The following is a 26,492-nucleotide window of genomic DNA, read 5'->3' as shown; positions in this document are numbered from 1 at the left end:
GAAATGACGATTACACACACACTGTCTGTCGTAGCTAAGCTCGCTGAGTCAAATACTGTAAACTGGAGCCATTTGTGAACTACGCGCCGCGCGTTCCCGCCACGTGGATGTGCAGAGCGAGGAGGAAACAAAAAGGGCGATCGCGTTACATTCGTCTATTATTGTCGTTTCATTAATGACATCGGGGAGGACATCTGTTTTGTTTAGTTTCTCCGCAGGGAGCAACAACAACATGAGAACAGCCGCACGCCACCACCACCACCACCAGTGACAGGACAGCACAGCACCAGGCCAGGGCATCGTTTCAAGGTACGCTATAAGTGTTCTTAATATAAAATATAGCCTGTCGATCGCTGTAGTAAGTCAGTGAGATCATATGCATTTATTTGACTCCTTTTTGTACGAAACCGGCCTTACATGAGCCGTTGTTCGTTGTGGATAGACAGCAGCGGCTCCCTTCTTCATGCGACGTGCATGCGTGGGTTGAATGGTGCGACTGACAACAATGACACTCTTGTTCCATCCTGCGCTGGCTGTGTCAATTAAATTGCGTTACGATTTCAAAGGCTTAAATAAAACTAATAAATGTCAGTGTTTTCTGAATTTAGCCACGGGTACCACTACCATTTAACATCTGAAACTGTCCCATAATAAATGTACCATGATGCGATGTATGCATCGCTCTCCTGGATCACTATAGTATCATCTGAATTCTGAAATGATTATTTCTGCTTTTACAGAATACAGATGATTGTTTTATACATGTGTACCATATTCGGGTTTATTATATTTAAGCCTTAAAGTCATTCACCACAATTGCCATAGCTTACATACCACCACACCATTTTGCTGGAACACTGACTGGCCAAATATGTGCCACTATAATCTATTATAAGCTTTTGTAATTTCCTTGAATAGAGTAAAAAAGTGCGGGCAATTTAAGGCGCGTGTCAGCGTGTCATAAAAACGTCTGGGTTTCCGAGGCTAGTGTCATCCTGACCTGGCTGCAATATGGCACCCCACCTGTCCTGCCATGATGCCATCTGGCCTGGCGAGGAGGAGCACATGTGTCGTCTGACTCATCCTCGAATTATACTTACTAGCCCGGCTGGTAATCCTCCTTTCTGGAGGTGACTCACACACAAATTAGGTTATAATTTGTCATAATCTTGTCCACAAACTAAACTGGTTGTCAGTTGTAGCAAAGAAAGACCAAGCAAACTAGCTCTGGGAGCCAACAGTAATGTTTAAAGGGGTTGACACTTGACACTAGTGCACTAAAACGGCTGGCCCGTGACAATTATAGTAAATAAAACGTTCAGGCAAGTGGAGTTTGCTTTGAAGTTGCTCGACGGGCAACTGCGTTTGATTGGGGAAGCAATAACTATCTTTAGTTGATCACAAGATGTCCGTGGACTTAATTTAAAATAAGAGAATAAAGTCTGCAAAAGCAGAAAGGTCTTATAGGTGCAACTAAGGCTCAATGAATGAATTTTAACATGGTTTATTTACCTTGATGGACAAGTTGGACAACTGACTGCCTTCCTCAGAGTTGTTGTGACAAGATAACAGGAAGTGCACAGGAAGTGCACAATCAGGTTCCATTGAATACAGGTGCACTGGCACTGCCAACTGTCATATCCTTGAAATCTATCAGTTGAAGACTCAATGAGCATGGTACCAAATGCCATGTGAAATAGTAAATATAGAAAATAGTAAATGGTATGAAAATGTACACAATCACATGGAGCCAACTCAATATACCAGTAGCCTACATAAATGCAGGTGCCTGGAATGTTAGTCAACCTAACAGACAGTAATTAGCTCATGATTCAAAATACAATATGCTATTTATAGCTAATGAGATATTTGTCATAAATATTGAGTTATGTCCATATCTCGACTCACACCCCTAGAAGTTAAGTTAAAAAAAAAGAAAAAAAACATGTTAAAATGAAGGGTAATTAAAATTGTACCTTAATTTACTATCCGGGCAAGTGGGCATGACCTTTGGGCAAGTAGAACATGACCTATACTTGCCCAATGGGTTTTTGGACAGTGTCCAAATCAAAGGGTAGAGCGTTCTTCCGAGTGCTTCAAAAGCCACTGAGCAACTTCCATTGAAATGAATAGCGGGGGTCGCTCCGGTCCGTAACTCTATGGTCAACCCATTATTGTTTACATAACAGGGGGTCTCAGCTGACACTCAAATGACTCGATGTCGATGAACTGATCGATTAGACCCCCTTTTTCCATTTTTATTTCCATATTATTCAATTTAAACAACAAACATACATGAAAAGGAAAAGACTAGGAAAATAGTCCTAGTCTTTTCCTTATACATACAAATAAAGGGGAAATATTGGCCTCTTTAGTCACTCACTTCACTATATAAGTACCTCAAACAGGTGCATCCACTTCAACAGGTGAACAAGTCCATTCCTCCAATAATGGAGGAATGGACTTGTGGACCTTGTGGATTTAACACAACTGAATTTAAATAGAATCAGGTCTTATGGTAAAGACATGATTAAACCAGTTGTCTGTAAAGACTTCAGTTTAACCTCTAAAGCTGAATGCAATTCTCTCCATAATACATTATAGATTGAATAATCAATTGAAATAATAATTTATAGTTGGTGTAACATTCGTAAGCCACTTTTTAGTTAAGGCTTTTTTTTGGATGCCACCAGCAATACCCTCAGTAAATACTGATCCTGCCTTGCAATTTGAAGCAAATTGAAAACTGCTTCCAGGACACTGGACACCACAGCTAAAGGGCAACTCCAGATACTGCCAATACTGTCTCCCCACAGCATCTCCAACAGTCAGACTGGTGACCAGTAAGTCTTTTATGTGCTGGAGTGATTTGACCTACTTTTTAAACAGAGCAGGCCAACCAAATGATTCCCGAAATTGAGGGGTGTCCCGGATATAGAGGGTGGCAGTTGGACACAACAAAGATGAGCATGGTTGGTTTAATGTGGCTGTTCAGCAGTCTGGTTTTGCAGTGTCACACTTGGAACTAAGGCACGCATGTGTGTGGTGGCAGAGGCATGCCAGGCATGTGTGTGGTGAGCTAAGCATGACCCATCTGTGACCTCCATGTCTGTCACATGGCGTTGCCATCCAGAATAGGGTTCTGCTTGGCAAAACCGTGTCATTTTTTGACCAATTTCCCATGATCCTGACAGCGTATCAAACAGTGAAGGAGGTTCAAGGGAGAGGCATGCAAGGTGTTTGTGTTTGTGTGGCGAAGGAGGCATGCATGCCATGGGTGTGATCTATATCATTGTGTGCATGTCTGTTCTGTCATGTTATCTGATCTCGGAAGAATTATATGGTTACACCTTCCCAGCTAAGTCTATTTGGAAACACATTTTTCTTATTTGCATGTAACGAGCATGAGCATTTTATTTTGTTTTGTCATCTCCTATGAGAGAGGAGCACTTATCATACAGTACAGTTTATTTGCCATATATATTATCATATACAAGTATTAGCCTGGCCTAATTCTTACAGTTTGGATATTCACCCTTTAAGGCCCCTTTGAGCAATCTGAGATTAGCATCTAATCAAAATGATAGCATTATACAGAACAGAACCCCACCTAATGGGAGAGTACAGGGTGGTGTTCAGGGCTCCATGTGACCATAGTTACTTAATAAACAGGTTCATATATTTAAAAGAAAGAATTAAAGAAAGCAGGTAAATGTGATGTTAGCTATAGTTGACTATGAGGCAACCTGAGGGATTGGCAGTCGAATCAGTCTGATTGCGTAACATGAAAATAATTCTGCAATAGAGAATCATTCCATTATGTCTAATGTGAGTATGTGACTGTCTAATTTAACATATACTTCTTTGGTTTCTGCCAATAAATCATGATATATATATATATATATATATATATCAAACAATTTGTTAATATAAGAAATTAGGCCAATCACTGCAGTCGAATCATGCAAAAAATAAACATTGACTAATCGACTAAGAGTTTGGTAGTCGACTAAAACTCCCTCGATTGATCCCTAATCAAGGTCAGGCCTACTAGTACTACTGTGTCAACCTTTATGAATGAGGAATCCAAAATATTTTCTTTTAATGGTATGTAAAGAGCGGAAATGTACACATACGGTAAACTGAATTCGACACTGACTGAGCATAATTATAGGTCCTGCTGGGAATCGCTGACTGTAGTAGCGTCTCGTCTAGACTCTCGACCATCCAGTTTCCTTGTGCCTGAGGCATTTCCATTAAGCACATGCTGTCCAGCGTGCGTGTGGCCGTGTGCACTGCATGCACTGCATGCACGCACGCACGCAGTTGTCTGTGTCTAAAGACTCCAAAGCTCTTGGCCACAGAACGTGAATATTACGAGGCGATAAAGCAATGCAATATCTATTTGGAATAAGGTTGATTTTTCACCACGAATAAAGGCATCAGCCTGTATGAATGAAGCATCAACTAATGAATGAATGAATAGTTTGATCTGAAATATTTGCAGGCACATTTTTGTATAATGTATTTGACTGACATGCCCCCGATGTGTAAAGACGTTTTATCCAACTACTCCGCCACCTCCACAGTCCACATACATTCCCTCTCTGTCTGAATGACCTCGTACTGGGGCCTGGCTGCCACACAGCCGGACAGCTTTTGCTGAGGAGCTTTCCATTACTGGAGCACCATTCACACAGTGACTTGTATATGTTCGCATGACTCTTGTTGGATCCGATACGGCACACACGCCGTGAGCTGTAAGGAATTCAACGGCTGCACAGTGTTTGATTTGATCACTGCTAAGTCAACAGCGGTGGACCCTTTCCTGACAGCCAATGAGTCACAAGACATTTACGTGCAGATTGGTCTTTGCAACATCATCATCAGGGACATAAAGACCCGGAGGAAGTTAAGTTTGAATATGAACGAACAATGAAGCTATTCATTCAGCCATGCCTGGCTATAGACTATGTTGATACTGAGAAAAGGAGGGTGGGGGTGCCTGTTCTGTGCATTGACCCCAGAACACCCTGGGAGCTGCCTGTGAGGGCCTCTCGTCTTGCATGCAGGCTGTCCCCCAACTCTCATCTTTCTTATCCTTCCATTACTGTCCTCCTGCCTAAACGAGTTGAAAATAAACAACCGTATAAATAATTGAGCTAATTCTCTTCTCATGCAGTCAAGTCAGGTTCTTTGAAACAAAATACATGTCTCTTGTTATGTTAACTTCACTGGATATTGAATTTACCCTTCAGGGCAGGTGGTTTCTTTTTTCAGCAGGAAGTTATTTTTTTTGTAGCTGTGTTCGTTGTTAACCCTGCAACTATATACTCAAGCAAGCGTTTATTTAGTTTCTTTGCCCTGGGTCAAGATTGGTTGTATTACTAGTGCTCTGATAGTTAATTATTAGCTGTTTTTCTGTTTTAGCTGTTTTTTCCTGATCATACAGAGCATACTTAGCCTATTATCGTAAGCAGATTAAGTAACACTCGCGATGCGATTATACAAACAAGCATGCTTATTGACAAAGTACCTTTTTCGAGGCCTTATGTGACTTGTTATTTCGAGCACAGTTGTCATGTAGGCTCACCTTGGTTGACCCCCCAGGGCCCCCACCACACACACACACACACACACACACACACACACACACACACACACACACACACACACACACACACACACACACACACACACACGTCCATGGGGGGTGGGGCCAACGTTGCTGTTGTTAACCTCAGATTCTAATCAGAGGAAGGAGTAGTTCACCTAAAACAAATACTTATTTTACATAAATTACACACCTCATGAATGAATGAATTATTGAATTCAAGGATTTTGTCTCCTACCGACCGATGTCATTGGCGATGTCACTCACTCCATTTTTGGCTCAGGAATACAACAAAAACATCTCCATGAATTGGCCTCATGGGGTGTCTGTGTGATTGAGACTGACCTGATGAAGGTCCTGTGAGATCGAAACGTTGTCTCGTCTGATAATAAAGATAATTCCTTTATACCAAAAGCTGCCCTAACTCCTTTCATGTTATGCCTTATTGGCCCAGCATGCACCGTCGATGTGCGTGTAAATAAATAGTGTGTGAATTGCTAGAACATAAGTCATTTTGGGTGACTACTCTTTTAATGATCAAAATGGTGCTTTCAAGAAGCAGTCAATCGATTGATTTTTAGCCAGTGTTCAAGTGTCTGTGATTAATTCTTAATTTATTTATTTCTTAAACATTTTGGGCATCTGCACTCACTGCAGCCCAACTTACATCAAGTGGCTCCCACAGAAGTGAGAGTCAGTTTCCCAACATTGCAAACAAGCACAGATCCAAAGTTCATGAGAATATTCCTTCATCCTGCGAGGAGGAGAGGAGAATGCCAAATAGACAGGGACAGGAGCCAAGAGAAAGCAGGGCGGTGGGAGTATTCTTTTGTTGTCATTTTAGCCTGGTGCAGCCTAAGGGTCATTCAAAGGGAGTTGATGCGTGTAGAGAGCGCTGTGTGTGTGTGTGTGGGGGGGGGGGGGGGGGGGGGGAACGGGGAACCTCATGATATCCTTGTCGCACGCCTTGTAGTCCATCCTGCCAGGCTGCCAAAAAAACATGCCTGAAAACTGCCTGTGTGTGTGTGTGTGTGTGTGTGTGTGTGTGTGTGTGTGTGTGTGTGTATATGAGAGAGAGAGAGAGAGAGAGAGAGAGAGTGAGAGTGACTGAGTGCAGTGCATGCATTTGCCTGTGGTGCATGAGTGAGATCACGCCTCCCTTTGTTTGTGGACACTTTGTGTTGATGTTCGGTAACCACCAACAGTCAGTAACCGTATCTGGGACCGTATCACCAACACTCAAGGAAGTAAATACTAGTAATAGTAGTAGTAAATACTAGTAATATTAGTAAATACTTGGAAGTAAATGGGGGAATGGGAGGACTGACCATAAGTCAGACATCCTGTTAGTCAGACCTGCGTGGCCGGTTAAGACTCACCCGTGGCTACGACATGCGTGGCCAGTTATGACTGAGGTTAGGGTTAGGGTTTGTGATAATGGATGGAAACAGGGAGTCAGGCTTTCCTGTGTACAGCGATGAGCCGATGACACCAGTAGAAGAACCCTCGCATGTCCTGTGTATTGCCACAGTACTGCTGTATTTCAACGCCTAGGCGCTGGCAGTAGGCATTGTCTTTGTGATAAGCAAATAAGCTTTCAGTAAGGCAGGAGTTGGTTTTAGCTGTGATGATAACGCGGGGTGCAAGCGCTGACAGGTAGGAGTGCAGGCCACTCCCTCCCCCGTTTGCCCCAGTCTGCTCTGCTCTCTTTGTGAGTCAAAACAAAACGGTCGCCATATTTTGGTCGTTTGGTTTGGACAGGGTGGACGGTTTTACCCCCCTTGCTGCCAGTAACCTGGTCTCACATTGTAAGAGCCCATGCTAGGTCAAAGCCATTTCAGGACTTGAATGCTGGCAATCCCACTACACGGCTTTATCGGCTAGGTCAATATCCTTATGCTGTTGGTGAGTTTGCACAGCTATATGTTATGTGTGTGTTTGTTGTTTTAATTGTTTGTTTGATTTTCAGTTCAGTTGTGTAATGTACAGTATAGTTAGTACATGTCCAGGGAGTGAATTCAGGGAGATTCCTGCCTAATCTACTCACAAAAGAGGGACGGAGGTATTTGGAGCTCTGGGGCTGGTCTCTTTGCCAAAACCTAAATGGGAACTTGCCTGAAGTTCTAATTCATGTCATGGGATGAAAAAGAGAGAGAGAGAGAGAGAGAGAGGGTTTTGGAGAGTCCTACGTGAGTCTCAGTTAGCCTACTCTCTCTGTCTCTCTCTCACATTTTGAGTACACGGTTCACAATACGTGATTCTCTATTCTAGAACTCTCAGCAGTGCTTTTTTCCTTGGACGTATAGGAACTACTAGGAAGAAAGCTATCTGGAAAGCAAAGTTCAGGCAGGGTCAGGCTCAGGAGGAGGAGGCAATTATCGTGATGGCAATAGCATGCTGCTCCGTATTCCATGAACTGCTCGCTGGGAAGGCTGCGCGGAACGCCCTTTGCAGCTTTGTGCCAGAATGCACAGGAATGGATTCCTCCTACACACGCAAGTAGGGGAGCGCCGACTGAGGACCATCTTGCCGGACAGCGAACTCTGAGGCTTCAGTGAAGCCTGTACTGATATTGGCAAACTCTTGAGGCTCAGTGAGGCCTGTACTGATATTAGAGAACTCGGGAGGCTCAGTGAGGCCTGTATACTGCCAGCGTAAATATGAAGCTCAGTGAAGCCTGTGCTGATACGATGCTGACACTCACCCGTCTCCCATTCTTCTGTTGCCCTTGCAGCTTCGCCAGAACCTCCTACACCAGGATGAAAGACCGAACGGACTCTCCGCAGGACAGGTGAGTCCAACAGTTGGAATGCGTGGCTGAAAACACAGAAAAATAATCTATTCTTATTTCTTCTCACTGTCATATCCCACTTCCCACTTCCCGTCTCCCCCGCAGTTTCAATGCACCTGGGCGTGTGTTCACACACAGAACTCAAACTGTGCTGGTGATCAAAGCCATGTTTTTTTTTTAAAACATCCTTGTAATTGTGTGTGGCCAGACTTCAGATCTATTCACAAAGAGACCTGATTGTTTATTATTATATCATGTAAAGCTGTATTTTGTACCGTGTATTGTATTGTCAATATTTTGGGGTTAAGTGGGTTTCCCGGCACTTTTTTTTAAAAGCAGCTTTTCAAGTTGATCGCGGTCCTCTTAACGTTCTCCTCGTCTATCCTCATCCGTTTCCAGGGGGTTCTTGGTGGGAATCATCTTCTTCATCCTGGGCCTGGGAACTCTGCTACCATGGAACTTCTTCATGACCGCCTCCATGGTAAAGTATTAAGACATTTAGACCTGAGAAAAGATTCTACAAAATGTCTTCTACATCCTGACAGTTTTCTGAAAAAGCTATGTTTCTATGTCAGTCAAAAATAGCAGACCTACAAGCTCGTAGCGCGCCACTAGGTGGCGCGTTATGAGCTTGTAAATCTGCTATTTTTCAATACTTAAAGCATAACATAATGCTAACACCAAAAGGGGTTCCCACCCAAAATGGGTTAAGACAACTATCTGCAAACTGTGGCTAGCTTGGATGTTGAAGCGCTACATCAGGTCATCACTTGACCAACATCATGCCCGACCATCATTGTTAAGATTGGTTATTTAACTGATCAAATGATAGATTTACTTGTCTAAAGCATGTGATTAATGCCCCACTAATCTCCACAACCCTCTCAGCCTTCTTATGGAATCACATGTTGGACCAAAGCGTTTCCCTTTTGAGGGAATTAAGAGCTGTTATTGTGTAGGTTTAGATTAGATGCAGATTAGCAGGTTATGTAGAAAGACAGGTTTTTGTTTTTTATTTTTGCACGTGTATGTACTTTAAAATACTTTAAGATGTTGTGATCCTTGCCTGTTTAAGTCCCTGCGGTCAGTATATCATATGATTCCTGAGTCCTCTTAGTGAGAAGGTTATGCAGCCATAGTATCTTCCGTCCTTGCACGTGTACAATAGTATATGCGTCTCTGTACATGTAGTAATAGTACAGTATGTGTCTGAGGCCTCTTTCACATGCACACGCTGGATTTCAGTCATTCAGGCATATCCGTCATCAGCATTCTCTCTGACTAGCAATTAAGAAAATGACACTTAACAACTGAGGCATCTCTATGTTTTAATATCTATGGTTACAAGACCACTGAGGCATCTATATGTTTTAATATCTATGGTTACAAGACCACTGAGGCATCTATACGTTTTAATATCTATGGTTACAAGTGGCTTCGTGTGTCTCTCTTTCTCCCTCCAGTATTTCCAGGATCGTCTGAACACCACAGAATGGAGCAATGGGACGGTGGTGGTCCGTAAAGAGTACTACTTCAACAACTGGATGACCCTCCTCTCCCAGCTGCCCCTGCTGCTGTTCACCCTCCTCAACTCCTTCCTCTACCAGAGGTCAGTGACCACATGAATTAAGACCCGCGGCCGATTCCACGAATGTCTCTTCTCTTCTAAATCCTAATGGTTCGGGATCCGGATGCAATTCTGACGGAGCATGACAGTACGTTTTAACAGCGGGAGACCTTCGAGACCAACGGCGAGCGTCGCTTGAATTTCATTGGCTATCGCCCAATCGCCCACTATTGCCAGGCGACGTTGCCCAAAGGAAAAAATATTTTTATCTTTTCGGCCGATGTTCCTCCGCCCACTTTTCGACCATCGCCTGCTATCGCCTCTATCGCCAGTAGTTGCCGCCAGGTCCCATTGACAAATAATGCACTTCCGGAAAATTCGTCTGGCTGTCGCCCGCTGTTAAAACGTAGGGTTAGTCCGACATGCGGGAACAGCGGTCGGACTACCGCTCGAACATGCGCTGCTCCCATGCTTGCGGTTATGGTTAGGTTAGGGATAGAGGTAGGTTGTCGGTCTAATGACCGTCGGACCAAAACACGTGTCGGAACTTAGTACTGGCTTTTTCATGTCAAGGACCTCCAGAACTTACATGAATTTGTCCACAATGCCTACTGCTTTTTCTTGAAAAGTAACATTTTGTTGTGTGTGTGTGTGTGTGCGTGTGTGTGTGTGTGTGTGCGTGTAGGATTTCAGAGACGGTGCGTATTGCGGGCAGCTTGGTGGGCATGCTCATCCTCTTCATCATCACTGCCATCCTGGTGAAGGTGCCTCCCACCATGGACACGGACACCTTCTTCTCGGTCACCATGGCGACCATCTGGTTCATTAACTGTGAGCATTTGGTTTTTTTCTTCCTCCAACTCTTTTCCTTCCTTTCTCCTGCCAGGGTTATAAACTAAGCTCAGGGTTTAGGGCTGCGATAAGGGAACACCCCTGCCCACCGACAGTTTGAACTAGCGAAGGGACTGTGATGGGCCGTCAAAAACACTGGTTTTGGATATCTCTGTTGACGGGAGGAAACCCTAAACTCCAAAATGTTCATTTTTCAGGAAATGAAAAAGAAAAAAAGAAAAAACCATATATTTTTAAAACAACACAATACAGCCTCATCAACGTTGGTGTTGTAACTTTATATATTGTCAATTACTTCCATGAGTCGGGGAGAGGTGGTGGAGTTAGTTGCTTTAGCAGACATTTTGAGGGTCCAATGGAGTTAAGAGGTTTTGTTCAAAGCACTTTTTACTACTTTCCATTGGTTCAATATTTTCGAAATGACACACAGACGTAAAGGCTGTTCAATAGCACTGATTTATGCCAACAAAAACCTCAAATGGAGTTTTCCTCCCGACAGCAACGACTGTACCAAATTAACTATTCCAAAAAGTACTTGAAGAAAGGTGTCGGATTCATACGTCACATCAAGTATTTTATTGGGTAGGCCCTACAATTATGATGAAGGGAATTTTGGGTAATTCTGATTCCGGTTTGGGGGTTCCGGCCTGATGACTAGTCTACAAACCAGACTACAATGATAATGATATGATGTGATACTTCAGATGTGATATGTCAATTCACGCAGAAAATTGTCTTGCGCCCCAGCAGCCATGTACTGTATGCAGAACACACACAACATGACGTAATTTATCATCCGCTCCCAAACGGATCATGAACCCAAAATGGCTAGGATTCATGTCGAAAATCGAGAGAGTGGCTGTTTTTAATGTTGGACACGCAGTGGCAGGGATCTTCACAAGTACTGTATAATAAGACTATATTTACATTATGAGCCAGCACCGGTGTCTAGTGTTTCATTCTAGAATCTTGGAATGTGTGCAGGTTCTGTCTTTGATGTTGTAATGTACAGTAAGTGTGTGTGTGTAATGAAATGGGTCCTCTCTCTGCTCTCCTGTCAGCGTTTGGCGCCACGATGCAGGGCAGTCTGTTCGGCCTGGTGGGTCTGCTGCCCCAGAAGTACAGCGCCATCTTTATGAGCGGCCAGGGCCTCGCTGGCACCTTCGCTGCTATCGCCATGCTGCTAGCCATAGCCAGTAAGAACACGCACGCACGGACGCACCAGTTGCCTCATAAAATAAATAATATAAATGGAACAAGGAAGCAAATTATTTCAGTGTGATCTTCGGATGCCTGACCTGTGTGTGTGTGTGTGTGCGTCTCTCAGGTGATGCAGATTCCAAGTCGGCTGCGCTGGGTTACTTCATCACTCCGTGTGTGGGAACGCTGCTGACACTCTTCAGTTACCTGACTCTACCTCGCCTGGTCAGTCGTGCCTCCTGCAGCAGCACATTACGACTACGATTCCCATAATCCTCCTGTCCCTCTGCTACAGCAGCACATTACGACTACGATTCCCATAATCCTCCTGTCCCTCTGCTACAGCAGCACATTACGACTACGATTCCCATAATCCTCCTGTCCCTCTGCTACAGCAGCACATTACGACTACGATTCCCATAATCCTCCTGTCCCTCTGCTACAGCAGCACATTACGACTACGATTCCCATAATCCTCCTGTCCCTCTGCCACAGCCTCCAGTATGCATTAAAGGAGAGTTTCATGCTAGAAAGGCTTTCTTAATTACCTTTTGTTGTAGTCGTTAGGTCGGCACCAAAGTGGTCCGGGTGTTATTTTGTGCAAAAACGCATTATTGGCTATTTCCCCTACCCCACCATGAGCCCTCAATGGTGCGCTGGGTTTTAGTTCTAATTTGCTTATTTCCATCGCTCGAAGTCTCGCTATTAGACGAGACTTCACGCTTTACGGCTGGAACACAGCAACGGCGTTACTGGAGTAAAGTGTGACGCTACACATACTGTTGACATTATGAAGAGAGGATTTATACCCAAAAAGTGGATTTTCGAGCGATGGAAATAAGCGAATGGCTTAGGTTGAGCTAACCCTCCAGGGCCGGCAAGTTCAACTTTACAGCTAAGCAGAACGCACGCAGCCTGACTTTCGATTAAGTTGAGTGTCCATCACATAACTTCAGCTTCGGGCAGTCGCATTCCATCAAACTCATTAACCATAGCTTTATGGTATAAATGCTTTAATCATGGCAAGTGTGCTTCATGCTGCAGTAAGGTCAGTTAGGGTGACCCCCCCCCCCGTGGACTACATACCAAGTGAATTCACTTTTTGACCAGACTTAAAAAACGGGGACATGGGCTGTAAACATTATTTAGCAGAGCCTTTGTTGTATTTTATGATAACATTGTCTAGTTTGTTTGGTTTTGACTGATGGGTTCTTTTACAGGAATTTGCACGCTTCTACTTGGAGAGAAAGGGCCAGCAGGAGGCCGGCACCACCGATGAGCTGCTCAAAGGTACTAGTGGTTTTGGCATATATCTGATATATCTGAACATACATTATGTTCCTGCCAGTGTGTGCTGGCTGGTAGCCAGCACACACTGGCAGGAACATAATGTATGTTTTAGGGCAGTTTTCCGCAAGCTTTTCAGGCCACGACCCCAAATAAAAAAAAACATATTTCAACTAGGAACCCCCGCACCCTGACAAGCACTTGGAACTGTAGTAGTTGAGGCATTGCACTACTGAGCATTGTTGTGAGAAATTAAGCAAAACAATGTTGCACATTAAGCAAATCATCTGGGGACCCCCAAATGATTTCATAAGTTACGATGGGGCATCTTAACTTAGAGAATTATTTCTCTAAGTGTTTAGTGAAGCCCGCCTGGCGCCTGGGCAAACGGGTCCTGCTTGTTGCAGGTTCGATGCCAGGCTAGGCCAGAAATGTACGTGTCCCTGAGCAAGACTCTTAAACCCTAATTGCTGGCCAAGCACCGGCTCCCAGAGCGAATGGCTGCTCACTACTCATAGGTCCTCATTCACAAAGGAGAAATTCGCCACAGTGTAACTGATGCGTAAACAGATGCGTATTGATATCGTATTAATCCGTCCGATCAAGCTACACTGAGAGGACATGCTCTTCAGAGAAGCTGGTGTAATCACTTCATTTGTGCGGATCGCCGAGTGTATCCTTTCCGCATTTTTCCCAAGCGATTCACCTGGTGTCGCCTGGTAAGATGGAACATTCACGCCCATTCTACACCATATAAGGCAACGAACTACGAAATAAATATCGAAATACGTCATCATAGCCTGCACAGACTAGGATTCCCAAGCTTTAAATTATATACAACAGCCGCGATGAGCATGTAGAGCAGTTAACTTTGACAGGCGGGTCTCTGCACGGACAGATCTTCAAGCAAACAGCGCGAGTTATATGTATATAATTATAAACAAAACTTGTCAACTTGGCACGCATTGCTTCACTCCTTGTTAAATGTTAGTGTTAATAATAATCATCATCAACAGCCTTTCTTGTCTGTCTGTCTGTCTGTCTGTCTGTCCGTCATGTTTGTGAACAAGCGCGAGTGGAGGTGAGCTGGCTTAAAACTATGATATGACTGGCCGACTTTCAAACACGCTGATGCCATTCATTCAGTATAGGCTAATGTGGTCTTCTATTTTTTATATAGGGCTAATTAGCCCTAGTGACTACTGTCCGTCTGTCAGACCGGCATGTCTGTGAACCATATATAGCCAAAAGCCAGTCGGGGCCGGGCCGGGCTCACCGTGCCGTTATATTCATTTTCCAATGTGAATTTCACCCCACACACACACACACACACACACACACACACACACACACACACACACACACACACACACACCGACAGTCAGCTGACTCAAAGGAGCTCCATAACAAATTCAATAGGCCTACTGCAGGCATTACTACACTAAACAACGTTGGATTCGTACAGTGCAGAATGCAGATAATTGTATGTTCTTATTATAATTGTGAGTTTGTTTTTTAACATGCAGCGCGAGTTCGCGAGAGCCGATCTACAAGCTCACAACGCGTTGCACTTCGAGTAGAAGGCTGCCGAGTGAGCAGCCCCAATCGCGCATGATAGAAATATCCTAATAAATAAATAAAAAGGTGTCGTGCTTGCGGGGGCAGTTTCTGTATGGGACTCTAGGCTAACTTGCCTCTAGAATGGTGGCGGAGCAATGTGCGGAGATTCCGACCAACCAACGTCACCGTCAAGTTCACGGAGATGGCCATGAATTCCGACGTAATGTGGGAATCCACGTAAATGCCTGTCCGCTCACGTAACTTCACGTTATGAGCGTAAACGCCGTTGTGAATGAGGACCATAGTGATTAGAAGATGGGTAAATGCAGAGTGACAAAAACACCCCAAGGAGTGGGGACTATATTATTATTTAGATAGAATATCCATCAACATCTGGCCAAGTTGGGCCAGTGACTGAACACTTGAACACTTTCACCACCAAAGCAACTCAAAAGTAATGTCCCTGAAACCGGGGTGACATTAATGCAATGCAATATGAATTACATAACACTCACTCAGCAGCGATAAGCGAGCGGATCTGTCCCGCCCCCACACTCTGGCTGAATCGATGCGATTCAACGGGACATTATCTCATTAGTCCTGTTTACCCAGATTTATCCAGTTAAGAGTGGTGAAGGCCCACAGGGACAAAGACTGGGTCTGTCAGGGACATTGAGGGACCACACAGAGTCTAGCCCACTCTGCTTTCAGCTGCTGTTTAGCCATGAATGCAGACACATGCCCCAAACCAAAGGATGAACTCGAGTTATTGCAATGACTTAACAGCCGAGTAATTTTATCGCTGTAAGCCTGTACCGTCTTTGAAAGAAGTTTACACAATTGGATAATATCCAATGATAACAAAATAGATTTTACTTTTGTGTCTGAGAGGCTAAATATCATTAAATGGTTAATGGTTTAAATGACGAATAAATAATGGCACTCGATATGAAAAAGGTTGAAAACCACCATGGCTAATAACTGGTTGCTAATGACTCTCCCTCCCCCCAAACCCAGAGAGCAGCATCGCGGAGAACGGCAAGGTGAACGGCCACACTCCCAACGGCACCGCTGTGACCAACGGGGACGTGGTTAAGGCCAGCGGTGGCGCCGAGGCGGAGCCCGGTACGAGCAGCGTGGACGGGAACAAGCAGGCCTTCCTGTCCCTGGAGAACGTGGACGTCAGCGTCAGCGGAGGAGGAGGAGGAGAGGCCAAAGCCTCCGTCATGGAGGTCTTCAAAAAGGTATGAGGATAGATCGTCTGTCATAGGTCACCACCACCACTACAGGTGGACCGTCCGTAGAGGCTGTTATGAGGAGACTCGAGCCCATTCTGAATGAGAAGCAGCTGGGTTGGTGGCAGGGGCTGAAATTCCAAAGTTTAACTTTTGGCTACTTTTTAAATACTCCCATAATAATGTATTATGACACAGTGGTAAAAAACGTTTCAGCTTATGTGGCCATCGTGAGGTATTCACTGCTGTGTGATAATAAATTTTTCTGGGAGCATTTAAAACGGTGTGCAGACTTCCACCTTCTCTAATATAGAGCTTACAGCTCATTTTAATTAATGCATTTTAATGTGTACTACATTGTCGGTAAATCAATTAACAAATTATTATTCCTGTGCATGCATTCCACCTCCTCCATCTCCAGTGCACGCGGTGAACCACTGTTCGTCTCTCTCTCCTCAGATTTGGGTGATGGCGTTTTGCGTGACGTTCGTCTTCATCGTCACGCTGTCCGTCTTCCCCGCTGTGACCGTGGACGTCCAGACGGCGTACCCGGGGAACTGGGGTAAGAGACCCTGTCATTGATTTACACTCCTACGCAGCAGTGTTCGTCGACTAAAACTCGGAAATGGCAACACAGTGTTGTTGTAGAACCATCCTAAATCTGGCCTCTCTCTCTCTCTCTCTCTCTCTCTACCCTCAGAGCGATACTTCATCTCCGTGTGCTGCTTCTTAATCTTCAACCTCAACGACTGGCTGGGCAGAACTGTCACAACCTGGGTCCAATGGGTGAGTGACTGCTTTAGGCGACGGGAGCTTCTTGTCGGGGAGTCTCCTGCGGACAGTCTCGCGACTGGAGACAGCCGATCGTCGGGGCGGTGTGGACCTGGCTTTAGGAGATGGCTTTGTGAATTATGTGTGTTCACTGTGTTGCCAACTTGCTCCCGCAGTGTGTCTGCAGCATCTGTTTCTTTGCCAAAAGGGCTCAACCATCCCACACGATGCAGTGTTAGTCTGAGTTTCACTGCTTTTTAAATATTCTAGTCTAGTCACACGTTCATGTTGCCAGCGGAATATTGCTGACACTCGCATCAGGTGGTTGGGCTGTTTTATGTACCGACTAGTCCACCAGTTCAAACCAGACAGTAAGCATTTTCCCCGACGTTCAAACCAGAAGGGACATAAAATAATAATGTCTCTCCTCCAGCCGAGGAAGGAGTCGGCCCTGTTCCCGGCGCTGGTGGTCTCCCGGGTGGTGTTCATCCCCCTCCTGATGCTGTGCAACGTCCAGAAGCGCTCCTACATGCCAGTCTTCTTCCCCCACGACGCCGCCTTCGCCGCCATAATGACCCTCTTCTCGCTCTCCAGCGGCTACTGTGTCTGTCTGTCCATGTCCTACGCGCCACAGTGAGTGTTACTGTGTCTGTCTGTCCATGTCCTACGCGCCACAGTGAGTGTTACTGTGTCTGTCTGTCCATGTCCTACGCGCCACAGTGAGTGTTACTGTGTCTGTCTGTCCATGTCCTACGCACCACAGTGAGTGTTACTGTGTCTGTCTGTCCATGTCCTACGCGCCACAGTGAGTGTTACTGTGTCTGTCTGTCCATGTCCTACGCGCCACAGTGAGTGTTACTGTGTCTGTCTGTCCATGTCCTACGCGCCACAGTGAGTGTTACTGTGTCTGTCTGTCCATGTCCTACGCGCCACAGTGAGTGTTACTGTGTCTGTCTGTCTGTCTGTCTGTCTGACCATGCCCTAGTACAAGTGTTGTTTTCATAATACTATGATGAAAAATGTTCCGTCGACTACCTTTTTTCACTGACGAAAACTAAATAGAAACTAAGTGAAAACTAAGCTATGATGACTAAAACCTAAGACTAAATATATCGACAATTTCGTCAAGAAATTAAAACTAGACTATAATGTTAGGAAGGGACTAGTGGACAAGAGATCCAGTATGAGTCATTTTACACTTGGTACCCGGGCCAACAGCCAACAAGCTGATTATATTTTACTTGTTTTCCCGACAGGATGGTGCAGTCTAAGGATGCTGAGACTGCAGGCGCCCTGATGACGTTCTTCCTGGCCCTGGGTCTGTCCATAGGAGCAGCTCTGTCCTTCCCCCTGCGTGCCCTGGTTTAGACACAACACACGTATACACAGTGATATATATACCCAAACCTTTTCATGTCAAGGAACCCCAAACTGAGATGTATTTGGCTGCGGACACACCCCCCGGCCATCTGAAAACGTTTCGTGCCAGGGAGGGACCCCTCCCCTCGTTGTCTACAATTATTCAACATTTCCCAAACATCTTTCAATATTTTTCCAAAGATTCTTAAAATTGGCAGATGTACAAGCAAGCTCGCAAGAGTGGCGCGAAGTGACACGCTGTGAGCTTGTAGATCTGCTACTTTTGAATAGCCATCATTTAATTAAAATGGATAAAATGATTGTTGATGCTATATTATAAGTACCTTTCCTGGAGGACCCCTGGAACTCACCCAAGGACCCCTGGGGGGTCCTTGGGTGAGTTCCAGGGGTCCCGGAGCCCACTTTGAGAACCACTGCAGTGGACGCAGTTACTGTACACACACACACACACACACACACACACACACACACACACACACTGTGTATTTGACATCTTGACAGTACTTGACATCTGTCAAGTACTATTTCACGCAAGTACTATTTTCACGCCACAACTCACTCAACATGTCACTTCAAGGACCATCCATGGCTTGAAAGAAAATGAGTATTAAAAAAAAGAGACAGAAAGCCTGCTGATGAAATACAACGCTGGGACCACAATGCTTGCCTGGCTGGCTGATGACACCCTGGGAAGTATGAAAAAAGGGAAAATGTTTTTTTACATAAATGCTGGACGTTCTACGTAAATGTCAACAGTAACACCCGAGGAAACATGGGCGCAGCAGCGCCTACAAAAAAAAAGACTCGAGCATTTATTTTTGTGTTCCATTATTTATTTTTGCTGGACCATTGTTGGGTCTTAGCCTACTTATTTTGTATATTGTTTATGCTTTGTATAGGTTTGTAGGGAGTACCTTTTTTTAGGGCATTGTTCTCAGTGAATCCTAGTATAAGGGAAAAACACCTTTTGATTTGTTTTCGCCTGATTTAAGTAGATTTGTAGATTCTAATTTGACCTCGGGGGGGATTATCGTTTCTGACCGGGAAACTCACGGGCCCTTTTCTTGGCCAAGCTTAGACTATGGGTGCGTTGGAACAGGCGGTGCACCGGGAGCGTACTCGCGTATTAGTTTGTATTGCACAGTGTGCTCAGTGCGCTATATCCCAAGTTCCGAACGCACCCTTACATTTGAAATGGAATGGATTACCGTAATTTAGTCTCTTTGATTATCTTTTTTGCATTATTTGAAGCATGATGTAAAAACCTACAATTGCAAGATGAGCAAAGTAAAACAAAAAAAAGTGTGTTATATTATTAGATTACTATATTTTTTTCATTTTCTTTGGTAGAATTTGGACCTGTTTTTATATCTTTGTATTCTTTGATAACTATGCTGACACAGCCAGAACAAACTGATCTTTAGTGTCAAGTTCCTTTTTATTTACCGAGGGAAGGTAGAACAGGAATGAACAGTAAGAGCTGCCAAGTTCAAACACTGCCTTGGGCTGTTGACCAACAACATCAGGAAAGCTTCACATTCCAAACTCTTTCCCCCGAAATATGCTCTAGGGCTGCCCCCTGCTGGCCATAAATGTTCAGTTTATTTCAGCTTCTCTCTTCTCCAGAATCTCCACTACTAGTGGAGGATGTGGAGGAGTCTATAGGGATATTTCGTGCTAATTCGTTTAAAAGCACCAAGTTTGGCAAAGATGTAGCCCAGGGCATGCTCTATTGCAGTGTTGTTTTTGGCAGCAAAAATATATTTTAGTTTAAGTCAGTGTTTTGAATAGTTTTCATATAGTTTGTGACATTTTAGTCACAAACAAGATTTAGTGTTAGTCTAGTTTTAGTGGACTAAATATAAGATTTTAATCGACTAAATCTACAGTTGATTTAGTCGATTAAAATGTATTTTGGCGGGCCTTGATGCCGTCGTAATGGCTGATGTTACACTTTGATCAGCAAAAAAGAAAAAAAACTCTCCTGAACTTTTGTGTGTTGAAAGAATTTGTCATCTGCGTATAAATCCATGTCGTACGCCGCATCTTCAGTAGCTAAAGAGTGCGGGTTCACACCCCGGAAATAGCTGATCTATAAGCTCTCAACGCATCGCATCGAGTGCTTGTAGATCCGCTGTTTGATATTTTTGGTCAAAAGTGCCCTTTTTAGGGAATTTCAGCCCCTGCCTCTCTAACATTCTCTGCACGTCCCTCTGGGTATCTTCGTAACGTTTGGCTGTCTTAGCACTGAAAAGTATTAACAGTACATCTTAACTTTTCTATTGAAACGACGGATTGGAATTCAGGCCTGTTTTTTAGCGGGTCTGTGTTACATTCTGTTTTGACAGGTACAGTAGCATAGCGACTTTTGACTGCCTGGGACTGAAAGTTAATGATTACGTCTTGACTTTGCTATTGAACAAGAAGTGGGCAGCATGTTGATTCGTATACGTTTGTACAGTTTTGTGACAGTGCCGTTGCTGTTAGCCCTTGACAAATGCTCCATTGTTCCTCCTCCTAGTGATGAATGAAATGTGCAACTATTATAACCACTCTGCTTTGTGCCGTTTCACACTAACACAGACCGTTAGATTCACATCTCGTGTGACTCAAGTGTAATTGTGCTCTAAAAACAGAATGATGGCCAAATTGCTTGTCATGGACGGAGGATTCATGTCTTTGAAGCTGCCAGCTGTGTGCCAAGTAGCCAATGGAAAAGCCTGAAAATGTTAAATGTATGGTTATTTATAGGAAGAAGTATTTTTTACATTAATATTAAATAACATTATGAAGACATTTTTAAATGACACCCGTTCAACTTTGTAACAAATGTACTTTCCCCCCCCTCTCCCTTACTTTTAATTGATTGAATTATTGACTGTGTGTACAAACAGTGTCACACTTTGTACAAGTGACACATGATTTTGAGCTATCTGTAAATAGGAGAATAAACACATTATGAGCTCTCTGTAAATAGGAGAATAACAGACTGTTGGAAACGTAAGCCCGATATGCTTACATACTTCGCACGCCGAAAATAGTCTACCTAGAAACAAGCTTTTGCGTTCATGAGCTTGTACATCTGCTATTTTTGGTCTTTGACATTGTTGTGCGACTGTGCATGTTTGGCCTAACGGGACCAAAACAGGCTGCTTTGGGCAAATAATGGGCTCTATGGAACACAGAATGACTCTTCCTACTTCCGGGCCACTTCCCTACTTCCTTCACTCGGTAACAGGTGTTACTGATGATACTAATTAAGGCGAGTCTTCTATTTAGTGTGCAGTGGTTCTCAAACTTTAATTTCAAGGACTCCCATAACTCAAGAGTGTACACTCTCAAGAGTTACACACCCGTACAGGGCCATTTGGAATCCCCTCAAGGACACTTTGAGACCCACTTGGCAGAGTGTTTCCAGTGAGCCAACATGCACAATAGCAACAGCAACCTGACTCTAGTGTTTGACCAGAATGGAACGGAGCCTTCATTAGTATCATCGGTAACACCTGTGAAGGAAGTAGGCCCAAGTTCTTTCCAAAATGGCGCGCGTGTGTGTGTGTGCGCATATCGCCAATTGTCTGGGATGGAGCAATAAATCACGCGATTACCATGAGTTGATTCATGGCAGGAGGCACGGCAGCCTATAGGTCAAGGGAGAGGTCACAGCAACCCTACCATGACGGGACCTTTTCAGTCAATGATGACAGCCTGTTCCGTTGCATAGCCTTTTGTTTTGAAGCTAGGTCAATGCAGGGTCTTCAATAGTTTGAATTGTTAAGATGTTAGATGCTAATTTTTGGACCATTGTAGTTATTGCTATTTTTTAGATGGCCTTACGTGACCCTGTTGAGCTGAAATGCTTCATGTCGTGTGGTCCCAAACGGTCGTTGATGTGTCAAATAGAGCCAGACCCATGCCAGATTTTTGTTTCCGATGCCGCCTGAGTCTGACTTGTACCACCGAAAACAAAAGCCATTTTTTTCCATATCATGTTCAAAATGTTCAAACCAATTAGATTTGATTGTACATTTTGTATAAGCATAAACTTTGTGACATTTAACTTAAGCAAAACACGCAAATATAAAATATAAAAACGTTAATGCAATTGCAAGTTGCAACACCTTGAGCCTATTGGATTGACTTTTGAAACCCTAGGATATTTGTCTATGACTTGCACAATATATATGAATATAGTGGTTCAAAATCGGGACACATTGGCTGCATAATAAATTGCCGACACCGATGTCACAACGTCAAATAATACCGATATGTTGGTCGGGCTCTAGTCAAAACTTGAAACATGTCTGAAAAGAGCAAGCATGGCCGCAGGGAGCTCATCTGCAAGGCACAGTGAAGAGAAAATGCCTTTGCATGTACAGTACATGATGTATGTGTACAGATTTGGATTGTGTCAATAAATGGGTTTTATACACCGTGGCTTTTGTGTGGTGTTGTTGTTGCCATGCATTTCGGAAGGCTTCAATTTCACCGAATCTGTCCCGGCGTACAAAAGAGCATCCAGTTTCAACACTAATAAAGTGTTTCCTCTATGAATCACGTCCCCTGGAAGAAGCTCAGCGTTGTTATGTACTAGGCCCTGGGCATTCACTTCTAGTCATTTTTACTAGTCGACTAGTTGTTTAACTACCTATATTTTTGGAAATAAATATTTGTACATTTGAAAACTGTGTACATTGGTGACTACAACTATAATCACCTGATCTTGAGGCCTACAAAATTGGGGGGGGGAAACCTTTTCTTATCAACTAGTACCAACAAGGTTGACTAGTGGATTTACTAGTCGACTAGTTGCTTAATGCCCTATTATGCACGTAAACCCAAGCGGTTTATAAATCAATCAAGCCGTCTGTACAGGCAGAGAGAAGTGCATATAGAGCGTCGCAGTCCCGCCCCCTTTCATGACGCTGTGAGACCCAGAAGTGAATTCCCTGTTCATTTTCTCCATAGGCTTTTCAAAAAGTATTTATTTAAATACGCCGCGGACAAAGCCAACTTGAGTTGTGATGACAACAAACACAAACAACATTTTGGGCCGAACAAATAATTACAAAGAAGAAAAACAACAAAAGTGTTGTAACCTGCCGTTTTCTTCTAATTATTTGTTCGGCCTGAAGAATTGTGGTTACCGGTAGTTGTCATGATTTGTCACAACTAGAGTTGGCTTTGTGCAAGGCTTAAAAGGTCTTTAAATAAATACTTTTTGAAATGTCTGAGGAAAATGAACAGGGAATCATTTCCTGGGCCCTGGTAGGGGGCGGGACTGTGACGCTCTATACACTGTGTACAGTATATATGGTGAACCAGGGGTCTTTCAGGCCAGGCAGGGACCGCTTAACAGAGATGAAGCAAGGATCCCCACTGTTACAGATTAATCCTTTTCATAGATGGCTTCATAGTGTAAATGTACTGTATGTTGTTGGATTGTCACTTGAACCCTCAAAACTCAGTACCTCAGCTCAGTGTCACCTCACCTCAGCTCTCACTGGACCGGTTCGCAGCAGAGTGTACAGTGGCTGGGATGAGGATCAGCGTCTCCAAATCTGAGGCCATGGTTCTCAGCAGGAAACCAGTGGATTGTGCAGTCCTGGTAGGGAATGAGGCATTACACTAGGTGAAGGAGTTAAAGTATCTCAGGGTCTTGTTCACGAGTGAGGGGAGGACGGAGGAGATCAGCCGGAGAATCGGAGTGGCAGGAGCGGTATTGCAGTCGCTGTACCGCACTGTTGTGACGAAAAGAGAGTTGAGCCAGAAGGCAAAACTCTCTGTTTACCGAGCAATCTTCGTTCCTACTCTCACCTATGGTCATGAAGTGTGGGTCATGACCGAAAGAATAAGAATCGCGAATACAAGCGGCCGAAATGATTTTCTTCGACGGGTGGCTGGCATCTCCCTTAGAGATAGGGTGAGAAGTTCAGTCACACGAGAGTAGAACCGCTGCTCCTTCACCTGGAAAGGAGCCAGCTTAGGTGGTTCGGGCATCTGGTTAGGATGCCTCTCGGGCGTCTCCCTAGGGAGGTCCTCGACGCACGTCCCACTGGGAGGAGACCCCGGGGCAGACCAAGGCGCAGTTGGAGGAAACACATCGACTCACTCGCCTTGGAACGTCTCGGAATCCCCCAGGAGGAAGTCACTAATGTTGCTCTGGAGAGGGAAGTCTGGAACACTCTGGTGGAGCTGTTGCCCCCGCGACCAGACTACAGATAAGATGGATGGATGGACCCTCAAAACTGGGTAAACTTGACTTTTGGGTCTGTATTTCTTCCCCAGGAATAGCCGATCTCCAAGCTCACTGTCACAGATCGGAAGTTCAAAACTTCAGATCTGCCATTTTTGGCAAATAGTCCCCATAGACCCCTTGGGCTGGTAAGCCTGACAGCGTATCGCAGGTTCAAGTCCCAATCCCAACGAACTTTGCTGCGTGTCTCCCCCCCAATCTCTCTCCCCGTTTCCTGTCGACTCACAGCATGCGAGCACAGCATGACACCTCTGCATTTTGTATTTATTTTATTAACACTTCTTTTTAAAAACATTTCAAGGTTACACAGATGTAGAAGGGGGGGTAAAGCATTCAAGGAAGAGCGTGGCATGTGACAGAACAGTTCAGAGAGGGAGGGAGATTTTCTTTTTTGAAGGAAAAAATAAATCAAAAGAAACGGGAGGGAAGAGTTTGTTTGAGGCGTGGGGTCCTAAAATCAAAAACTGTTGCATTTTCCTCTCTGCCAAGTTTTCTGTGAAAAGTCAACAAAAGACAGCCACTCGTTCACAATCATCCCTCTGTCATTCTCTCTCTCTCTCGCCCTTCATTCCTCCATCCTTCTTCACCGTTTCTTCGGGGGTTGGACTGTGCGGGGAGGCGTGACGGGCCGGCCCGAATTCATTCCTCCGTACTGGTACTTAGCTTTCTTCTCAGACGGCTTCAGGATCTGAGGAAGACAGCAGGACCCAAAGCACCGGTGTTAATCTGTTAAACAACATTAAGACCCGAGGCAGATTCTATAAAAAATGTCTTCTAAATCATATGAGTTTTCTGAAAAACTTCCGTTTCTATATCAGTGTGGTTCTCAAACTTTTTCATATCAAGGATCCCGAAAATGATATGTATTTAGCCGAGGACCAAGACTCCAAGGACGTTTTGGTGCTATTATTTTAGATCTTCTGTTCTGTGGTGTCCATTTATTTCATAGATGTCTTGTAAAAGTTTGAACATTTTCTCATGCTAGGTTGCTGTTATATTAGCTTGTGTGTATTTCTTTATAATAGGATCGCTGGAATCCTGGAAAGGGTAATTTGTTAACTTGTCCTGCATTGGATTGATATGATAGGAATGATAATGAGATTGTCGTCAGTTCACACTGAAATGTGTCAAACGACCCAGCAGCCATGTATGCAGAACACATACACACACACATTTGACATAGCACAAAGAATAAAACAATATTACATACATAAAGACAAGAGCAATGTTAGATATCCCCCGACTACAACTCCTGATTAAGCATCAAGGTCGACTGGTGGACAAAGGACCTCTTTAGTCTGACCTTATTGTATGCTGGAACACCATATCTCCTTCCTGAAGGCAGCAACCTACTGTATATACAACCTATGTTTGGATTGTGCCAATTATTAGGCAGCGTTTCCAACCACGAGTCATGGTGTCTGTACCTGGAAGGAGCACATCAGGGTCTCGTCCACACTCATCATGCCACCGGCGTTGTCAAACTCTCCGCAGTAGTTGGGGGCCGAGAACAAGGTGACCAGCTGCCGCTTGGCAAAGAACTCATAACCATCTTCTACCACCTGGGGGCGACAAGACATCACCAGATAATGCATTGCAAGCGGCAGGGTACTCTGTCATGCACTGTCAATATTTACAGTGTTGCACAATGTAGGCTTCAAATAGACTGCTGTGTAACTATTTTGATTCCACCCCCCCCCCCCCCCCCCCCCACACACACACACACACACACACACACCACAGCTCAGTGGCCTTGTTCTAGATTGTCCGCCTTGGGACTGGGAGGTTGGTCCCCGGGCGGGTCATCCCCGGGCGGGTCATACCAAAGACAAATGAAATGGGAGAGATATGGTTGGAGACCCCTGATACTGAACAAACACTATGGCAATGATTAGTACTATCACAATATAGAGCTATTCAACAAGTATTTTTACAAAGCAAAATCACTTACCCTACCTTAGCTGCAATCTATAACGATT

General features: G+C 44.4%; 2 protein-coding genes across 3 annotated transcripts in view; one reads left to right on the top strand and one right to left on the bottom strand.

Annotated features, from left to right (window-relative positions):
* Positions 1–42: 42 nt before the first annotated feature.
* Positions 43–18,583, top strand: LOC308335730 (equilibrative nucleoside transporter 2-like). Of its 2 annotated transcripts, none has more exons than XM_080792898.1 (13): positions 43–309; positions 8,349–8,405; positions 8,805–8,886; positions 9,869–10,014; positions 10,658–10,803; positions 11,886–12,020; positions 12,152–12,249; positions 13,245–13,314; positions 15,889–16,115; positions 16,566–16,668; positions 16,807–16,892; positions 17,311–17,510; positions 18,134–18,583. In XM_080792898.1, exons 2-13 carry the CDS (start codon positions 8,374–8,376, stop codon positions 18,243–18,245), a joined length of 1,437 nt encoding a protein of 478 aa, XP_080649024.1. In that variant the 5' UTR covers positions 43–309; positions 8,349–8,373; the 3' UTR covers positions 18,246–18,583. The 2 variants fall into 2 exon arrangements, with proteins under 2 accessions (XP_080649024.1, XP_080649025.1); XM_080792899.1 differs by lacking the exon at positions 43–309 and adding an exon at positions 7,361–7,519.
* Positions 18,584–24,765: 6,182 nt separating this feature from the next.
* LOC308335654 (serine/threonine-protein phosphatase PP1-beta catalytic subunit) overlaps positions 24,766–26,492 on the bottom strand; it is a 28,885-nt gene continuing 27,158 nt past the window's right edge. Inside the window, exons 7-8 of the mRNA XM_080792761.1 lie at positions 25,941–26,075; positions 24,766–25,201 (exon numbers count right to left, since the gene is read on the bottom strand). Of these exons, the coding sequence (XP_080648887.1) occupies positions 25,097–25,201; positions 25,941–26,075 (240 nt within the window). The 3' untranslated portion in view covers positions 24,766–25,096. The remainder of the gene's footprint in view (positions 25,202–25,940; positions 26,076–26,492) is intronic.

Source organism: Protomyctophum bolini (genome assembly GCF_963924005.1).
Source record: "Protomyctophum bolini genome assembly, chromosome: 20".
NCBI classification, from domain to species: Eukaryota; Metazoa; Chordata; class Actinopteri; order Myctophiformes; family Myctophidae; genus Protomyctophum; species Protomyctophum bolini.
This window is presented reverse-complemented; position numbering and strand designations above follow the sequence as displayed.